Genomic DNA, 15832 nt, shown 5'->3' on the forward strand with positions numbered 1-15832 from the left:
TGTCAGACCTCTTGTTCTAGTCAAGAAATTACTGGTCAGCAAATTAAGTTAGATGAAAGGATTCGAACGCTCCAACTGTCATTTCCTCAATTACGCAACTTTGATAAATTGTGCTATTGTGTTACAGCACCAATAACTGAGTTACACAAGTGTCTCACTGAACTGGATGAATTATCCTGGACAATAGATGTGGGGCCCGATTGCTGAGCTGCACTTTTATAATGCTCCAAACTACAACTTCATACACTGTAACTGTAATTTTGTTCTGAATTTCAATACTTTTGTGGCCCTAGCAGTTATATTTTGGGAATACTGATCCATTTTTAATGTATCCATTTCTATTCGTATTCAATACATTATTATTTTCTTATGTATTTAAAGAAATATCACTCCATGTCCATCCTGCCCATTGGTATCTATGTGACATATCTGATTTGGCTATTGTTTCTATCGATAAGCATCAGTATTTCTAATGCAAACAATATTACTTCACATCTCAAGCCAAACAATGGCAGTGATACCCAAAATGAGAGATCACAGGTTAGAAGTCGACAACAGCTGTAACTCATATCATAAAATAAAATACTTTTAAGAATCACTATTAAGAATATACATAATACAAAATTATAAGTATATAAACTATATAAACGTATAAGCTCAAAACAATCTTTTAAGTAAAACATTACAGTAATAACAATGCTCTTGACAGGCTTCAGGAAATTAAGTGTTTTCACTTTATAGGCAAGAACTAAATTTAGCAAGGAAAAGTAAAATGAAAAAAGAAAGGGAGCGTGACCTACGTTGTTCCCCGCTGGGCCGCTGTTAGAGAATACGGTCGTGTAGCCTTTAGTGTGAGGTGTCGGCTTCAGACTCTTCCCAGCTTTAATTTCGGCCAGAAGCTCAGAATTATCTCCAGTGGGGGACATCATGTTGAAGGATTTATTGCCTGAGATAAAGACAGAGGGAAACTGAGCCAGGATGAATGGATGCGTGAAGAGAAAGAGAGAGACACACCGGACAAGCTTCTCCCCTAAATATTTCATTTAAAACCCCAGACGTCTAAACAAATGTCGAAAGCACTCAGTAACTGTGCAAGTACTTAACAATACTAATGAAAAGAATCCACTCACTAAATAAAGTTTTAAAAAGAAAGGACCAAAAGTAAAGAACATGAAAAAAAAAACATTCAGGCCTTTGTTGAAGTTTCAACCATCAAAATGATTTAAAACGTACATGACAATGACATGACATTACAATAATAATTCAAAATTACCATAATTCTTTGCAGAAATTTGGTAAATTTGAAAGAGAACGATAGGATAGTGGCTGGCAAATGAGGACAAATGGGATTTTATGAGACTTGTGGTGTGAAAATTTAAGATTGTTATATAACATAATCTACTTGACCAAATGTGGCCTCTGCTCTTTAAGTTTTAGTGCCATAATACATTGCAGTGCCAGAAAACAAAACGTTGTTGTACACAGTGTCTAATAACAATCTTTAAACAATCTACAAATTTTACTTTTAACATGATTTTATCCTCTTTAATTATGGAAATTATATAAAAATGAGAAAAAAGACTTTTAACCATAACATTTAAACCACCAGAGAAGCACGCATTACCGAAAATAAATGAATGCTGACAGCTACAGGTATAAATAGAACACAAATCTACTCTGCAAGAAAAAAAACTACAAAGCTAAATTATGTAAAAATTAAATAAATACAAAAATAAAAAATCTGTATTTAAAAAGTATAAATATAGACCACTGCACTACTCAAACTCTCAATGTATTTTTTCAACTTCTTACATATATAAACTGAAAAAAATGAACAATATTAAAGAAATAATCAATAATGTACATCACCTGGTGTTCTTGATTTAAATCTCCAGAATGCCTCGTAACAGACGTGCTATTGTTTTGTCATAGCTGTGGTTATGAATAAGTCTTCTCAGACCGAGAGAACCAGTCAGATCTACAACCCTCCTGATTCAAACTCTCCTCTCCTCCCCCAAGAACAAAAAACACTGCGTTTGCTTACTGCCGGTGGCTCATCACAGTTGGGGGAAGTCTGAACGGATCAGCGGTAATCAACTCTGACAAGAGATGGCTACCAAATTGGAGCTGGATTTGAAGTCCACTCACTGACCCTACGTCCTCTCCTCACTCTCACTGACCCTTCTCCTTACTCACAGTTCTGTCCTCTGATCAGCCACCCTCTCGCTCTAACTCTCCAACTCTTGCTCAGCAACCAGCTGAGTGGATTAACGGGAAAGAGTCTCACACATCATGCTGAGTGACACATAAACGGTGAATAACATGCCTGAAAAAGATGCTTTCTGTTGATGTTCTTTCATAAGATATCGATAAATCCACCCATGTCTACAAATTACCTTACAATGACCGCACAAATGTACAAATGACCATTGCCCGCTGAAAAATAAACAACTTAAACCAGCCTAAGATGGCGCCTTAGCTGTCTTAGCTGGTTAAAACTGTTCTACTTGGTCTTCCGTCCTGATCAGCTTAAAGTGCCAAAAAACCCTTCAAAACCAGCAAACAAGACGATAAGTCATGACAGCATGGCTGGGAGCACCAGACCAAGTGCAACAATCAGTAATTCATTAAACATTTGGCTGAAAATCACTAGTAATATGATTTAATGATTTATCTTTTTCGACCAATAGGTGGCGCAGTAACCAAATTGATGTTGTGTGGTCAGAGGTGATAATGACACATGCAACGTTTGGTGTCAATATGCCAAAGTCAATATCGCAAAAGCTGCTTCTAAATCATCAGTTCTCATTCTCCATGGATCTGTCTGCTGGCTTCGACACTGTGAATCATCAGATCCTTCTGTCCACCCTCTCATCACTGGGCATCACAGGAACTTCCCTCCACTGGTTTGAGCCCTATCTCACAGGTAGGTCCTTCAGGCTCGCATGGAGAGGCGAGGTATCCGAAGCACATCAAGTGACCACAGGGGTTCCTCAGTGTTCAGTTATTGGACCCCTCCTCTTCTCCATTTACACCACAACACTGGGACCCATCATACAGGCACATGGCTTCTCTTACCATTGCTATGCTGATGACACCCAGCTCTACCTCAACCAGATGATCCCACAGTAGCTGCACGTATCTCAAGCTGCCTGGCGGACATCTCGGCATGTATGAAGGAACATCACCTGCAGCTCAACCTGGCAAAGACTGAACTTCTCGTCCTCCCTGCCAATCCGTCTCTACAGCATGACTTCACTATCCAGCTAGATTCAACCTCAATCACCCCATCAAGGTCGGTCAGAAATCTTGGAGTAACATTTGATGACCAGCTGACCTTCACAGACCACATTACAAAGACAGCTCGATCATGCAGGTTTGCGCTGAACAACATCAGGAAGATCAGGCCTTTCCTAACTGAGCATGCAACACAACTTCTCGTCCAGGCCCTGGTTATCTCTAGGCTGGATTATTGCAATGCTCTGGCTGGTCTTCCATCATGTGCAACTAAACCTCTACAAATGATCCAGAATTCTGCAGCCCGTCTTGTCTTCAACGAGCCCAAAAGGGCCCACGTCACTCCTCTGTTCATCTCTCTGCACTGGCTACCACTTGCATCAAGTTCAAGGCATTGACGCTTGCTTACAGTTTGACCACAGGCTCAGCTCCTTCCTACTTTCACTCACTCCTACGAGTCTACATCCCTACCAGAAGCCTATTATCGGTCAATGAGCGATGGCTCGTGGTACCATCACAGAGAGCCACAAAATCACTTTCCAGAACAGTCTCATTCACGGTTCCATGCTGGTGGAATGATCTCCCCACCCTCGTCTGGAATGCAGAATCCCTGACAACATTCAAAAGACAACTGAAAACTAATCTCTTCCGTGAGCACTTAACATAAAAAAAAATAAAAAAAATAATATCTATATTTCCTATTCCTGTAATCCTCCATTGTCTGGCTTATGCTACTCAATGCTTGAACTGTATTTTGAGCACTTCTTGCGTTGTTTTTGTCTCTTCACGATGACTCGCTTGCTTTAGTCCTCAGTTGTTAGTTGCTTTGGATAAAAGCATCTGCTAAATGGCTAAATGTAAATGTAAAGTATTGCAGAGATACAGCCTCAGGGCCCAATTTTTATGATCTAAGCGCATGGTCTAAAGCGCATGGCGCAAGTGCCTTTAGGGCGCGTCCGAATCCACTTTTGCTAGTTCAACGACGGGAAAAATGGTCGACGCACCAGGCACATGGTCTAAAAAGGTTGTCTCTATTCTCTTAATGAGTAATGGGTGTGTTTTGGGTTTTACATGCAATAAACCAATCAGAGTCTCATCTACCATACCCTTGAAATGCCAGTTTCGCTATTTGATGGAATTTGATAGTGGAAAGACCGAATGCGTCTCCAGAGAGGAATCGGATCTGCTCGTGCGCAAGGTTAGCGTGTGAGCAGACCATCTATGGGACAAGCCGGATTCCATCATATCTTTATGTACACAATAATAATCTTTTACATTGTAATCCTTTTATTTTTAATATTTGGCATGTTTGTGTGCTGCTGAACAATGTGTGTGTTTAATAAGCAGAGTCCGTGTTGTGGACCCGCCTATAGGCACACATTACTAAACAAAAAAAAATGTGCGCCATGGACTTTAGACCAGGTTTCAGTTGGTCAATGGCCCAGTCTGTTTCAGTTGCCTCAAAATAGCAACGTGCCATCAATGCGTCTGAACAGACCTCGTTTTCAGACCAGCACCCCCATGGGCGTAGCCTGGGAAAACCCAGACCACTTCCGGCAAATTTAGATTTGCTCTGCAAGTGGGTCTGGCAAAGAGCCCATTGAAACCCATTTCCAATCCGTCGAAATCGCGGCACCAATCGGAAACGTTGGGGTGGGCTTTACACGATGACGACAGAGCAAAGACGGTGACGCAGATTTTGTACATTACAAAGATGGATGCCGCCGTGGAACATCACGACATCACTCGTTCGAATCAGCTATCGCGTCTGTTTCAAGCGATTTAAAATTGTCATTTTCGTTAACACAAACAGAGAATTGCTGAGAGTCTCGAGATGTTTCTCCGTCGCTCTGCATACGTCATGTCATTCATCGCTCTGATTGGTTTTAGATCTATCCGACGTCCGTTGGTGACGCCCCTGTGGAAATGAATTGTCTATGGAGCTTTGCCAGACCCTTACTCAGTTACAACTGAGAGTGGTCTGGGTTTTCCCAGGCTACCATGGGCGCCCAGATGAGCGCAAATGCATTTGGTATTTAAACAACGTGGCACAGGACGTGAAAATGGTAACTGCGTCAGGCTGAAACTAGCAAAACACACTTGGGTTGCGCCTGGCACCTGTATGATAGTGCCCCCAGTAGTTTTGGCACCATGGCAACAATTTGTTGATGTGATATACGAGAACTGTTTTGTCTATCGACAAGAAATCCATGTCTGAAGATGATATAATTCAATGTTCGTGAAAATTGGGCCACCGGTCAAGGATGAGTTTAAAAAAGTAGGTTTTTAAAGACAATCAAAATGACGGACAGGAAGTTCGGCCGACTATGGCAAAATTGGTATCTATGTTCTCTGTTAAGACCAGTTTCATTGCAATAGGCTAATTTATTCAAAAGTTGTTTGCATTTTGGGGGATTTCATACCCTTACGCTTACGGAGCACAGCGAACATTTCAAATGAATTCCTATGGAAGTTATTTGCAGGTTTCCTATTAGCATTGGGTTTAAATCCATAATATTGCCAAATAGGCGCTTTAACATTTCACTTTGAAACAAAATATTTCGCCATCGTCTTGTCAGTCAGCTCGCCTCACTCTCGTCATGTGACTCCTGCTTCTGATCAGTGCTGCGACTCTCGTTCGTGTTCAGTTTTTAATTATAGTGTCTGTTCTCTAACTGAACAAAAATATTTTTTTACTATAAAAAATGCCGCGATAGGCAAGTGATGTAATCGTGTGCGGCTGAACACACTGTAACCGACTATCGCAGCAAGCCTAGCATCAACATAAGTGAAACTTTGGACAGTTTGTGGCGCAAAAGCGATTGAGTTAGAGACTCCAAAATCACCGTGGTTAATGTTCAGACTGTGCTCTATCTGTGTGCCAAATTTCATCAACATCAACTTTCCAGTAAGCGGTTATATGGGCTGCCATAGACTTCAAGAGCAGAAGAAGAAGAAGAATAGGAACAGTATGCACCTTCAGTGCTTTGACCCTAATAATAAAATGCAACTTACAACATGTCATTTGCATAGATATGACAGCAATACTATATGCTTAACAACTCTACAATATTTTGGAACAAATATACCATGTCCTAATCCTGAAAAAAAAAACATTACCAAAACGACAAAAGAAAATATGGGACAGATTACAAATAAAAAATGGGCTTGCCAAATTATGTCAAATGTAAAATCTGGGTTCTGAAGAAACTAGTTGAGAACCACCATTGATCTTATTCAACAAATCAATTTAACTAAAAATTTTCTTCTGCATTTGAGACATCACTTAAAATGTCAACATGTATAGGTAAAAAATGCTATTAATTACTACTGTATGAACAGTATTCATGCATACAAATTAAAATGACTACCGTATATATCACTCCTCCCTTTGTCACTTTATTCAAGTATGGAAAACTTGCCATTTTTTTTTTTTTTTACTTTGTTAACACTGACCATTTACTTGGTAACAATGCCTGTTTGGTTGAAATAATAGTTCTTCTAATTGAACAAAACATCACCCTCATTTCAGAGTAAATAAAAAAATTAAATAAAAATAATCAAAAGACTTATCAAATATCAAAATACAATTTATATTTCAGCTATTTTGCCCAGCATTAGCTGTTAAATACATCATCATATATCTCAGTAAAAACACACTATACGTTACCTTCGACCTTGACTTGACAAATCTTCATTTATGAACTGTAACTAAATATCACGTTAATAACTTAAACAAAGGCAAACAGAAGAACTTGAGCCTGAATACGAGCAGAAAAAAGAGGATCAAGATGTTAACAATAGCTGTGCATAGTGAGGAATAATGTGACGTAGGTTGAAAGTGTTGCGTTGACGGGAGGGCAGAGTCAATAAGGCCGCCCACTGTTTACACACCTTTATACTCATTCACTACATATGACTCTGCAGACCAGTGTCAAATGACAGCACTTTAATAGATGAATTGCTTGTAAATTCAATACACTAATCAAAATGATACATTATTTTTATTCCAGATCCGATTTTTAAGAGGATAAGTCAACATGAAAACATATTTCCTATGGTTTTATTGTACATAATTAATCAGTGCATTTCATAATGTTTCATCAAAATATAACAACTTGCTCTGTGTCTGAAACAACTTTACTTATCTGCAGATGTTAACCTCTTGGTTGTCAACCAACCACCTGGCTCCATCTGGTATGACACGTCCACTTTTTATAACAATATCTCATTGACTATCCTGTTCCACTTAGAAATACATCAGTAAAAACGGTTGTGAATTTCAACTTGTGCCATTTCATGTTGACTTTTTTATAATTTTTTAGTGTTTTGAGCCACAAAACGACCTTACCCACAGCACAATGTCATAAATCAATATAGGTAAGCTGTATTAACAATCACAGCTGATGTGCCAGAGTCCCCACAGCATCTGGGAAGTCTGTGGGCTGATCGAAACTGGAATCACAGAAAAACTCACTCTGGGTGCTGTGGTTTCTTTGGCTATCTGAAGTGAATATTCATGGTAATATTGAAAATGATTGATCATTGAAAATGATTACTTCAGCTTGTGGTCCAGTAGCCAAACAAACAACACACTTAATGCTCTCAATGAAGGGAAATTAGAAGAATTAATGTAAAGAATGAAACATATAAATGCCAACACACACACGCACACACACACATACACATAATGAGGTTTGGGGGAAAATACTTACTCTTCCTCTGACGGAGTGTTTCTGGAGCAGGGTTGACAGAGGAAGACAGATGCGTAGAAGAAAGATCTACTTCTTTAGAGCGATTGCGTCATGAGAAGAGAATAATATGGAAAGCCAGAAGAAACAGCAAAGTGTCCATGCAAAGCAGACAGCCAGAGAGAAAGAGAGACAGATCCCAGCAGACAGGTGTTCAGTAAGACAGGTGTGGTGAAGACAGACACAGAGGATGATGGGAGGACAAATACAGTAAGGACATGGAGGAGATGAAACAAACAAACAAACAAACAAAAAACGAAATACAATGAAACACAATATTGTTTTAATAACCTGTTTGCCTCTTCACTAAATACAAAATCAATTCAAATGGCAAAGAAAAAAACGAATCAATTAATTGTGGCCATTGTGATCTATATATGCTCTGAAAATATTTGATTGAAAACATTTATTAAATTCCTAAACCATTAAAATGGAACAGAGCAATAAAACACTGGATTTTTGTCTAAAGTGCTTGCTCAAACAAAACTTGCACTCAGGCAGATGGTTTGGTTGCTAGGTATTTGCTATGCGGTTGCAAAGGTGTTCTGAGGTCTTTTAGTATGTGCAGTAGGTTGCTAGGGTACTCTGGTGGCTGCTCGGGTCTTTTGTGTGGTTGCTAGGGGGTTTCTATGGTCATCTGAATGGCTACCATGGAATTGCTAAAAGGAGGTTGCAATGGTGCCCTGGGTGGCTGCTACAGTAGTAAGCAGGATGTTTGCTTACTTGTCCAAGCCATTTTTACCCATTTTATTATCTGCCAGGTGAAAATGGCACCTTTTCTCATCCAGTCATACGAATTTATCAAAACTGTGCAGGACAAGTCACACACTTAACATTTAATACACATGATTATGAGTTTGTTCAAATGTATAATCAATTAAAATAGTGATACTTGGCTTAGCATACAGTGCTAACTGGATCTGTATTTATCATCCTGCATTGCTGCCATAAATAAGCACAAAATAATGAATCTCTAATTCTTCTGTCATGAGTACCTTAAAACACTCATTCTTTGCAACAGAAGAAGGAAATCAGGTGTCCAGCCAGATAGTGTTGGGCTTTCTGTCTGTGTATTCACTGCTTTTGTTTTCTCTTTCATAGGCCACCATAGATGCAAATGGACGGTGTAAATCAACGGCCAGTGAGTCTGTATAAAGTGTTACATTTCCCTGACATTGAATTGTACAACACATCATGGATATTGTCGCGTCCTGAAGACATGTCAAGTATCCCTTGGAGGAAGAACAATTAAGTAAATGGCAGAACACTAAACCCGATTTCAAAGTAACAATAGCCCATGCGCATTAATTCGTAAATAGACTTTGGAATGAGCAGGCCGCCAGATCTCATGTTAACAGGCTAGAACTTTGTAAGATTTACCTTGTGGCCGTTTCTAAGTCTTCCATCTTGTGCTCTTGGAGAGCACTTGGCGATATCGAGAGTTGGACTGAACATGGACGTGTCTACTGATATCCACAACATCTGGTTTAAATAAACGGTTTAGGATTGCAGACTAAACAGCATGAATATTTTAAATTGGATGTTAGATTGGTTGCACATTCACCCATGGCTGAAGATCCACGCAAACACAAATACGTATATTGAAGTTTGACACCAATGCGCTCGCACCAGTTATGTTAAATTTCATATTAAACATTTAAAAGGAATATTCTCTGTTAAAAAATGATTTACAACCTGTCAACAGTATCTGTGACATACAGTTGATTACCATGTACAATTATTTTATTGTTTGGCTTTAGATATTATTACTGAAACTAAAAGAGCTTGAGAGTGGCTTTGCGTGATAATGAGAAAACTGTAGAATACATACCATTTACAATATTTCTTAGAGATAATTTTCCCACGGTCTGGCTCTCTGAAATATACCCTTACATTGATGACAAATGCAAGAGATGCCTGGCTTCCACATGTAGTTTTAGTCACATGGGGCTTCATTTATAAAACGTGTGTATGCACAGATTTGATCTTGCGTATGCTAAAATCCATGCCAATTTTCATATTTTTTAAAACGTTGACGTGAAAAAGTGCTTATCGCCATATCAGGTTCTAAACAGATACGCAATTTTCCTTGTGGCAGAGAGTCGGAGAACTGCAGGTATTTGGGAATCTAAGCAATTCTTGTCACTCGCCATTCTCAAGTAAAGGATTTGGATTCAACTGTGCACAATTTTAAGATCATTTGCAATATATATATATATATATATATTAGATCTGGAAGAGAGACGTACACACATTTTTTTGCGAACATTTGTTCTCTGAATCACATGTACGCACATTTGAGAAATTACTGTAAGATCAAATGTAGGATGGCTTCTACGCAAAATGTTATAAATGAGGCCTCTGGTGTTTTTCCAATGGTCTAAAGGGTTTGGATGAATTACTTTGTCTAAAGTACGTAAATTAAATGTACTGTAGATATTTGCCCTGCTGCAATTTGTTGGTTTCCCAGTATCTGGACTTTTAGCATTTATCTCTGCATTAGCTAGCTAGATACTGTATACTATTTCACAGGATATTTCTCAAATCACCAACTATTTAACAAAGGCTTTTAGATCGTCTAGCTGTGTTCTGATTGACAGGGGATTCACTGTTTCCAATTTATCAGGATATATCAGTAGGAGTTCACCTAGCTTAAAAATGAATTCAGATCACCCTGCAACATCATCACACAGGCAAAACTTAAGTCATTTCTATTGGGGGAGTTGTATATAACACCATACAAAAAAAAATTCAGTGGTTATCGACATCCTGCAAAAGATGCTGTCAATAGCCCTATACTTGTTTTTAGCCAGAAATATTTCTCTAAGAATAAAAGTTCATCCTGGATTTTGGCACAATAAATGTCCTTGATAAGGCCATCCAGGGAGTCTTGTTCCTGAGTCTTCAGCTTCTTATAGACATTTTCTGCACTTGTGAGGGCTTTTGAAGACTTGCAAGCATGAAAATCGAACAATGGTGACCTTACGTGTAAATAGCAAACGTGAAACACACAAATCTACTGGCTTTTATAAAAAAAGGCTAAACAAAAGTATAAAAGTATTAACTCATTTTGTACAATCTGTCAAAGCTGTGGCATAGCATGGCCGTATGCGTCATCACTTTCTGGCACTAATAATCTGCCCTCTAGGGATAGGAGAAGATTAAAGGGTCAAACAAGTGAAAGGGTCAAATGCATAACCCCTAAGTAAGCATTGTTACTTGTTTCACAGGCAAAGAGGTCAGCTAAATATAACTAAAGGCTTTCACAAGGGGTGCTTGCATTGTCAATGGTTAAATTCATAAAGAAGATGGACAAATCTCATTGCTGTTAGGCTAGCTAGTATATGTTCGTTCTCCATCACTGTATCCAACTGTATCAGGCTACAAATCACTGTCTACACTCCCATTAGTAGTCACCGCATTGCACTACTGCTCATTATGCAACTTCATTTGCGTAAATCTGAGCCGTGGTCAACTTTTTTGCATTGTCAATGGTTTCTTTCACTCATGTTGCCTCAATTTGCTAACTGAAAATAACTAAATCACTTTGGCATTGCACATTGCTGTTAGTATGAACGCCCTTTAAAGTTACCATAACAAAAACAGCCTGGTTAATTGTAAAGCTTGTGACACACCAAACCGACATCAAAGAACCAGTGATGTCAAAAAGTCGAGATTGAATAGATCGCAAAGACTACTAGTACGTATGTTCTGTGCCTGCGGGAGAGGAAATTACTGTCTGTACAGGCAGTATAGAATATAGTAGTGAAACTTTTTGCATTGAAATGCTCAGAAGTGAAGATGTAAAATTAAAGAAGCTGTCTGTCTGTACACTCTAGCATCACATTTTTCTTGCTTTCTTGTTCTCGTGCACTTGTTCAATAAGTTGAACAGCCAATCAGTGTTGTCTCTTTCACCAACTCAACATACCCAACCGGCCAAAAAGTCGCAGCCAGAATCTAACAAGTGCAGACAGTGTGGAACAGACCGCAAAAAACTAGACTGACAGCCGCTCAACAAAGGCTTGACTTTGGCCGATGGCTGACCGTCGGCTTGGTGTGTTACAGCCTTAAAGGGATAGTTCACCAAAAAATTCAAAATCTGTCATCGTTTACTCACCCTCAAGTTGTTCCAAACCTGTATAAATGTTTTTGTTCTGCTGAACACAAAGGAAGATATTTTAAAGGATGTTGGTAACCAAACAGATCTCGGGCCCCTATGGACTACCATAGAAAAAAATAAGATCTGCTAGGGCCTGAGATCTGCTCGGTTACAAACATTCTTTCGAATATCTTCCTTTGTGTACATAGAAACAAAGACATATACATGTATACAGGTTAGGAACAATTTGAGAGTGAGTAAACTATGATTTTTTGGGTGATCTATCCCCGTAAGGACTGTTTAATTGAAAGGCACCAAAAACAGTGTATAACCGCAACAGCTGGCTTATGTTGTGCTTTTTACATTGACAGTATATTGTTACTTGGTATGAAATATACAATGAAAAATTAATGCTGTTAATGCATGACCCCTTTAAACACTTTATATCACCATTCATTTCCTAGAGAGATCAAATATTGTGAAGTTCTGGATGAGATGGTGTCAGTACTCACTGCTGGAGGAGGAAGACATGCGACGCTGGGAAGGGGCTGTTGTGCTGGTGGATGGGGGACGAGGGGGCAGATCCGATGGAAGAGGTGGAGGAGGAGGTGGAGGAGGGATGAAGGTGCTGGTGGGTGGGGGAGGTGGTGGAGGAGGAAGGGGTAGATCCTCTGCGGTTCCGGTCCCGTTCTCAGGAGCAGGGCCTTTGTCTGCAGAGTCCTCCAACAGTGCAGAACCCTGTGGAGAGAACAGGTGAGCATGGGTCATTCACATGGACTCCACATATTCGATCTAAAAACCTTAATTTGTGTTCAACTGAAGATAGAAAGTCATATACATCAGGGATGACATGAGTTTGAGGAAATTATTAGAAAGTTTTCATTTTTGGGTAACCTATACCATTAATATAAAGAGACCACTGAGTAAGGTATTTGTAAAACTGTTTCCCTGAAAAGTGTGATCAATGTGCAACAACCCTTATGAAAAAGAAGTATACTTTGAGTTCATTTTATGAAGTATACTTAAGTAATGTTCAAGTATATTTTAAAGTATATTTTATGTAGTAAGTATACTAATATCAATGTACTAGTAGTAAACTTGTGAGTGTACTATTTCAATACTACTTGGGACTAAATTGGCTCACTTTTTAGTATATAAAAGCATACGTTTGTAGTGTACTATAAATGTAACAGTAGTAAGCTTTAAGTGCACATCTAGTTCACAACTACATTTCTAGTTTGTACTGCATCAGTACTACAAGTGAACGTATAAGTATATAATTTACTATTTTAATGCGTGTAGTACTTTTTTTTAGTTTATGAAAGTACACTTTATAGTTTTATACTGCAAGCATACTTGTAAGTTTTCTGTAAGTGAACATAACATACTTATAGTTTACTATTTATTCATTATTTTTGCACTTAAAGTATACTACTCTGTTCTAATTTAGGTATTAATTTTTTATACTTGAAATATAACTGTACTTTAAAGGTGTATTGTGTAATATTAAGGAGTATCTGTTGACCGAAATACAATATGATATACATAACTATGTTTTCAGTGGTGTATAAAGACCTTATATAATGAACCGTTATGTTTTTATTACCTTAGAACAAGCCATTTCTATCTACATACACCGCGGGTCCCCTTACATTGAAATGCGCCGACATGTTTCTACAGTAGCTATAAATGGACAAACGTGTTTCGTTACTATGTTGTTCTTCGTGCAAGGAAGCTAGCTAAAGTCAGAGAATAAAACACTGACACAATGATGAACAAGTTACAATAATATTCTCAATAGCATTGTTTTAGTGAATAATCAAGTAAACCTAATTTCTTAATTTATCTTTGTAAAGAAACCTCATTGCTTAACTGGCTACTCTCTGCTGTCTCAGACGAAGACATTTCCTGTCGGCCACCGTAACTTTTGTTGGTTGCAATTCGCAACCTCACGACTAGATGCCGCTAAAAATCACACACTCCACCTTTAACTCTTTCCATTTTAAAAACATGTTATTCTAGCTTCATGCATCCTTTTTTATCACTTATTGAATCTGGGTTAGTTTCATAAAAAAGTAACATTTTATACAAAAAGATCACATATTTTTGTCAAAGACTACGTCTGGATCGGATTTAGAACGATGATCAAAACACAGATGTAGTAGATCGAGTCCATCAACACCACCAAAGCTTCACAGTCGTTTCCTCTTCATGGGTTCAACATTTCATTCTGTAACATTAGGCAGTTTTGATTTATATGCTGTTTAATGTTTGATGATCGCTTTGTTTTACATTTGCGTACGCTATCTTCTACTAGTTTCTGTTTCTTCTTCGCCTGTGTTTTGATCCGGAGATTCTGTAATAGAAGGCCCTGTCCCAAATGGCACACCTCTTCATATGCACTTTCGGTCTTGTGGACAATGATTACCGTGTGCACGTGTCCGTTAAGTCCATGAGACCGTAGGGTGTCTCATATGTCATTTTAGGTTTCAGAAGTATGCTCTTGAGCGCCCCCTTTGCGGTCGATATGAGCACTCGATGCGCACTGATGCGAGCCGACAGTCAGAGCGGCGTTACGTCACGAAAGTGACTAAGGGCCTAAGCACTTGCGGTCTTCCTACTTAGGGTGCCATTTGGGACAGGGCCAAAGATGCATAATAGCACTGAACGTCCTCATCATATAGGATGTCAATGACTCGCTATCTACAAAGCTATATTGCCTGTCATAAATATGGGATTTATTTTCACTTTTCTATTTCACTTATAATGACTAGTCTATATTCTATTCTATCTATAAAAAAAACCCCACTGCGTTAGACTAAACTGAGAAGGGTCACAGCATTTGCATATTGTTGTCCTATTGTTAGTTTGATTGCTTATATTGCTCTCCTCATTTGTAAGTCACTTTGGATAAAAGCATCTGCTAAATAATTAAATGTAAATGTAAATTATGGTTGAAAAATAATTTCCTGACATTGAATGAAGGTAAAACTGAAGTGATTCTGTTTGGGCCTGGTGATGCTTTTAATGGCAGTAGTAACCTTGGTTACCTAACCCAATGGGTCACCCCGTGTGCAAAAACTCAGGCTTTCGATTTGATTCTGGTCTTAAGTTTGATACGCAGATGTGGTAGTTAAGTCGTGTTTTTCCCATCTTCGTCGCCTAGCAAAAGTCAAATCGATTCTATGGTGCATTTCATTTGTAAGGATTTACAGCCATATAGTGTAGTTGAAAACCCCGGCTTCAGGCATATGTTGAACACAATGGAGCCACGCTATATGTGATCCCAATTCTCAGATGAGTTATCAAGATATATTTAGACACTTGAAAACAACTTTTGAGTTGACTACAGTATGTTATTGTTCACAGCATAATAGAGCATACTGGCTATTTCAGTTTTATGAATGTATATTAATGTATTTTATATTTACAACATACTATTTCAGTTTTTAAAAATTGTTTACTTAATGCACTTTATTTTTATATGATTTTTGTGGCATCTACATTTTTAGTTGAAAGTGTTCAGTGACACAATATGCAATGCATACATTTAAGTGTGTTCACTGTTCAGTGCCACTGTGCAATAATGGAAGTTCCCTTTTGAAAGGGAACTCGCACTGCGTCGATGATGCTTTGGGGAACGCCTCAGGCGTGACAGGTGTCTGAAATCACTATCAAATCACAGCAATCATATTGACTAGCGATAGCAACTGACTTCATTAACGTGCCCAAGATACTTGACG

At 38.6% G+C, this 15832-nt stretch overlaps 1 protein-coding gene across 5 annotated transcripts in view; it reads right to left on the bottom strand.

The window, feature by feature from the left end:
• The window catches only part of espn (espin), an 87413-nt gene that overhangs the window by 14236 nt on the left and 57345 nt on the right, over nt 1-15832 (bottom strand). For 3 of the 5 annotated variants that reach the window (XM_079637537.1, XM_079637534.1, XM_079637533.1), the window contains 3 exons: nt 12602-12827; nt 7953-8024; nt 801-946 (listed from right to left, as the gene is read on the bottom strand). In XM_079637537.1, coding sequence (XP_079493663.1) covers nt 801-946; nt 7953-8024; nt 12602-12827 — 444 coding nt within the window. The remainder of the gene's footprint in view (nt 1-800; nt 947-7952; nt 8025-12601; nt 12828-15832) is intronic. The other 2 variants (XM_079637536.1, XM_079637535.1) reach the window with 1 other exon arrangement.

The sequence above is a fragment of the Phoxinus phoxinus genome (genome assembly GCF_949152265.1).
Source record: "Phoxinus phoxinus genome assembly, chromosome: 15".
Taxonomy (NCBI): domain Eukaryota; kingdom Metazoa; phylum Chordata; class Actinopteri; order Cypriniformes; family Leuciscidae; genus Phoxinus; species Phoxinus phoxinus.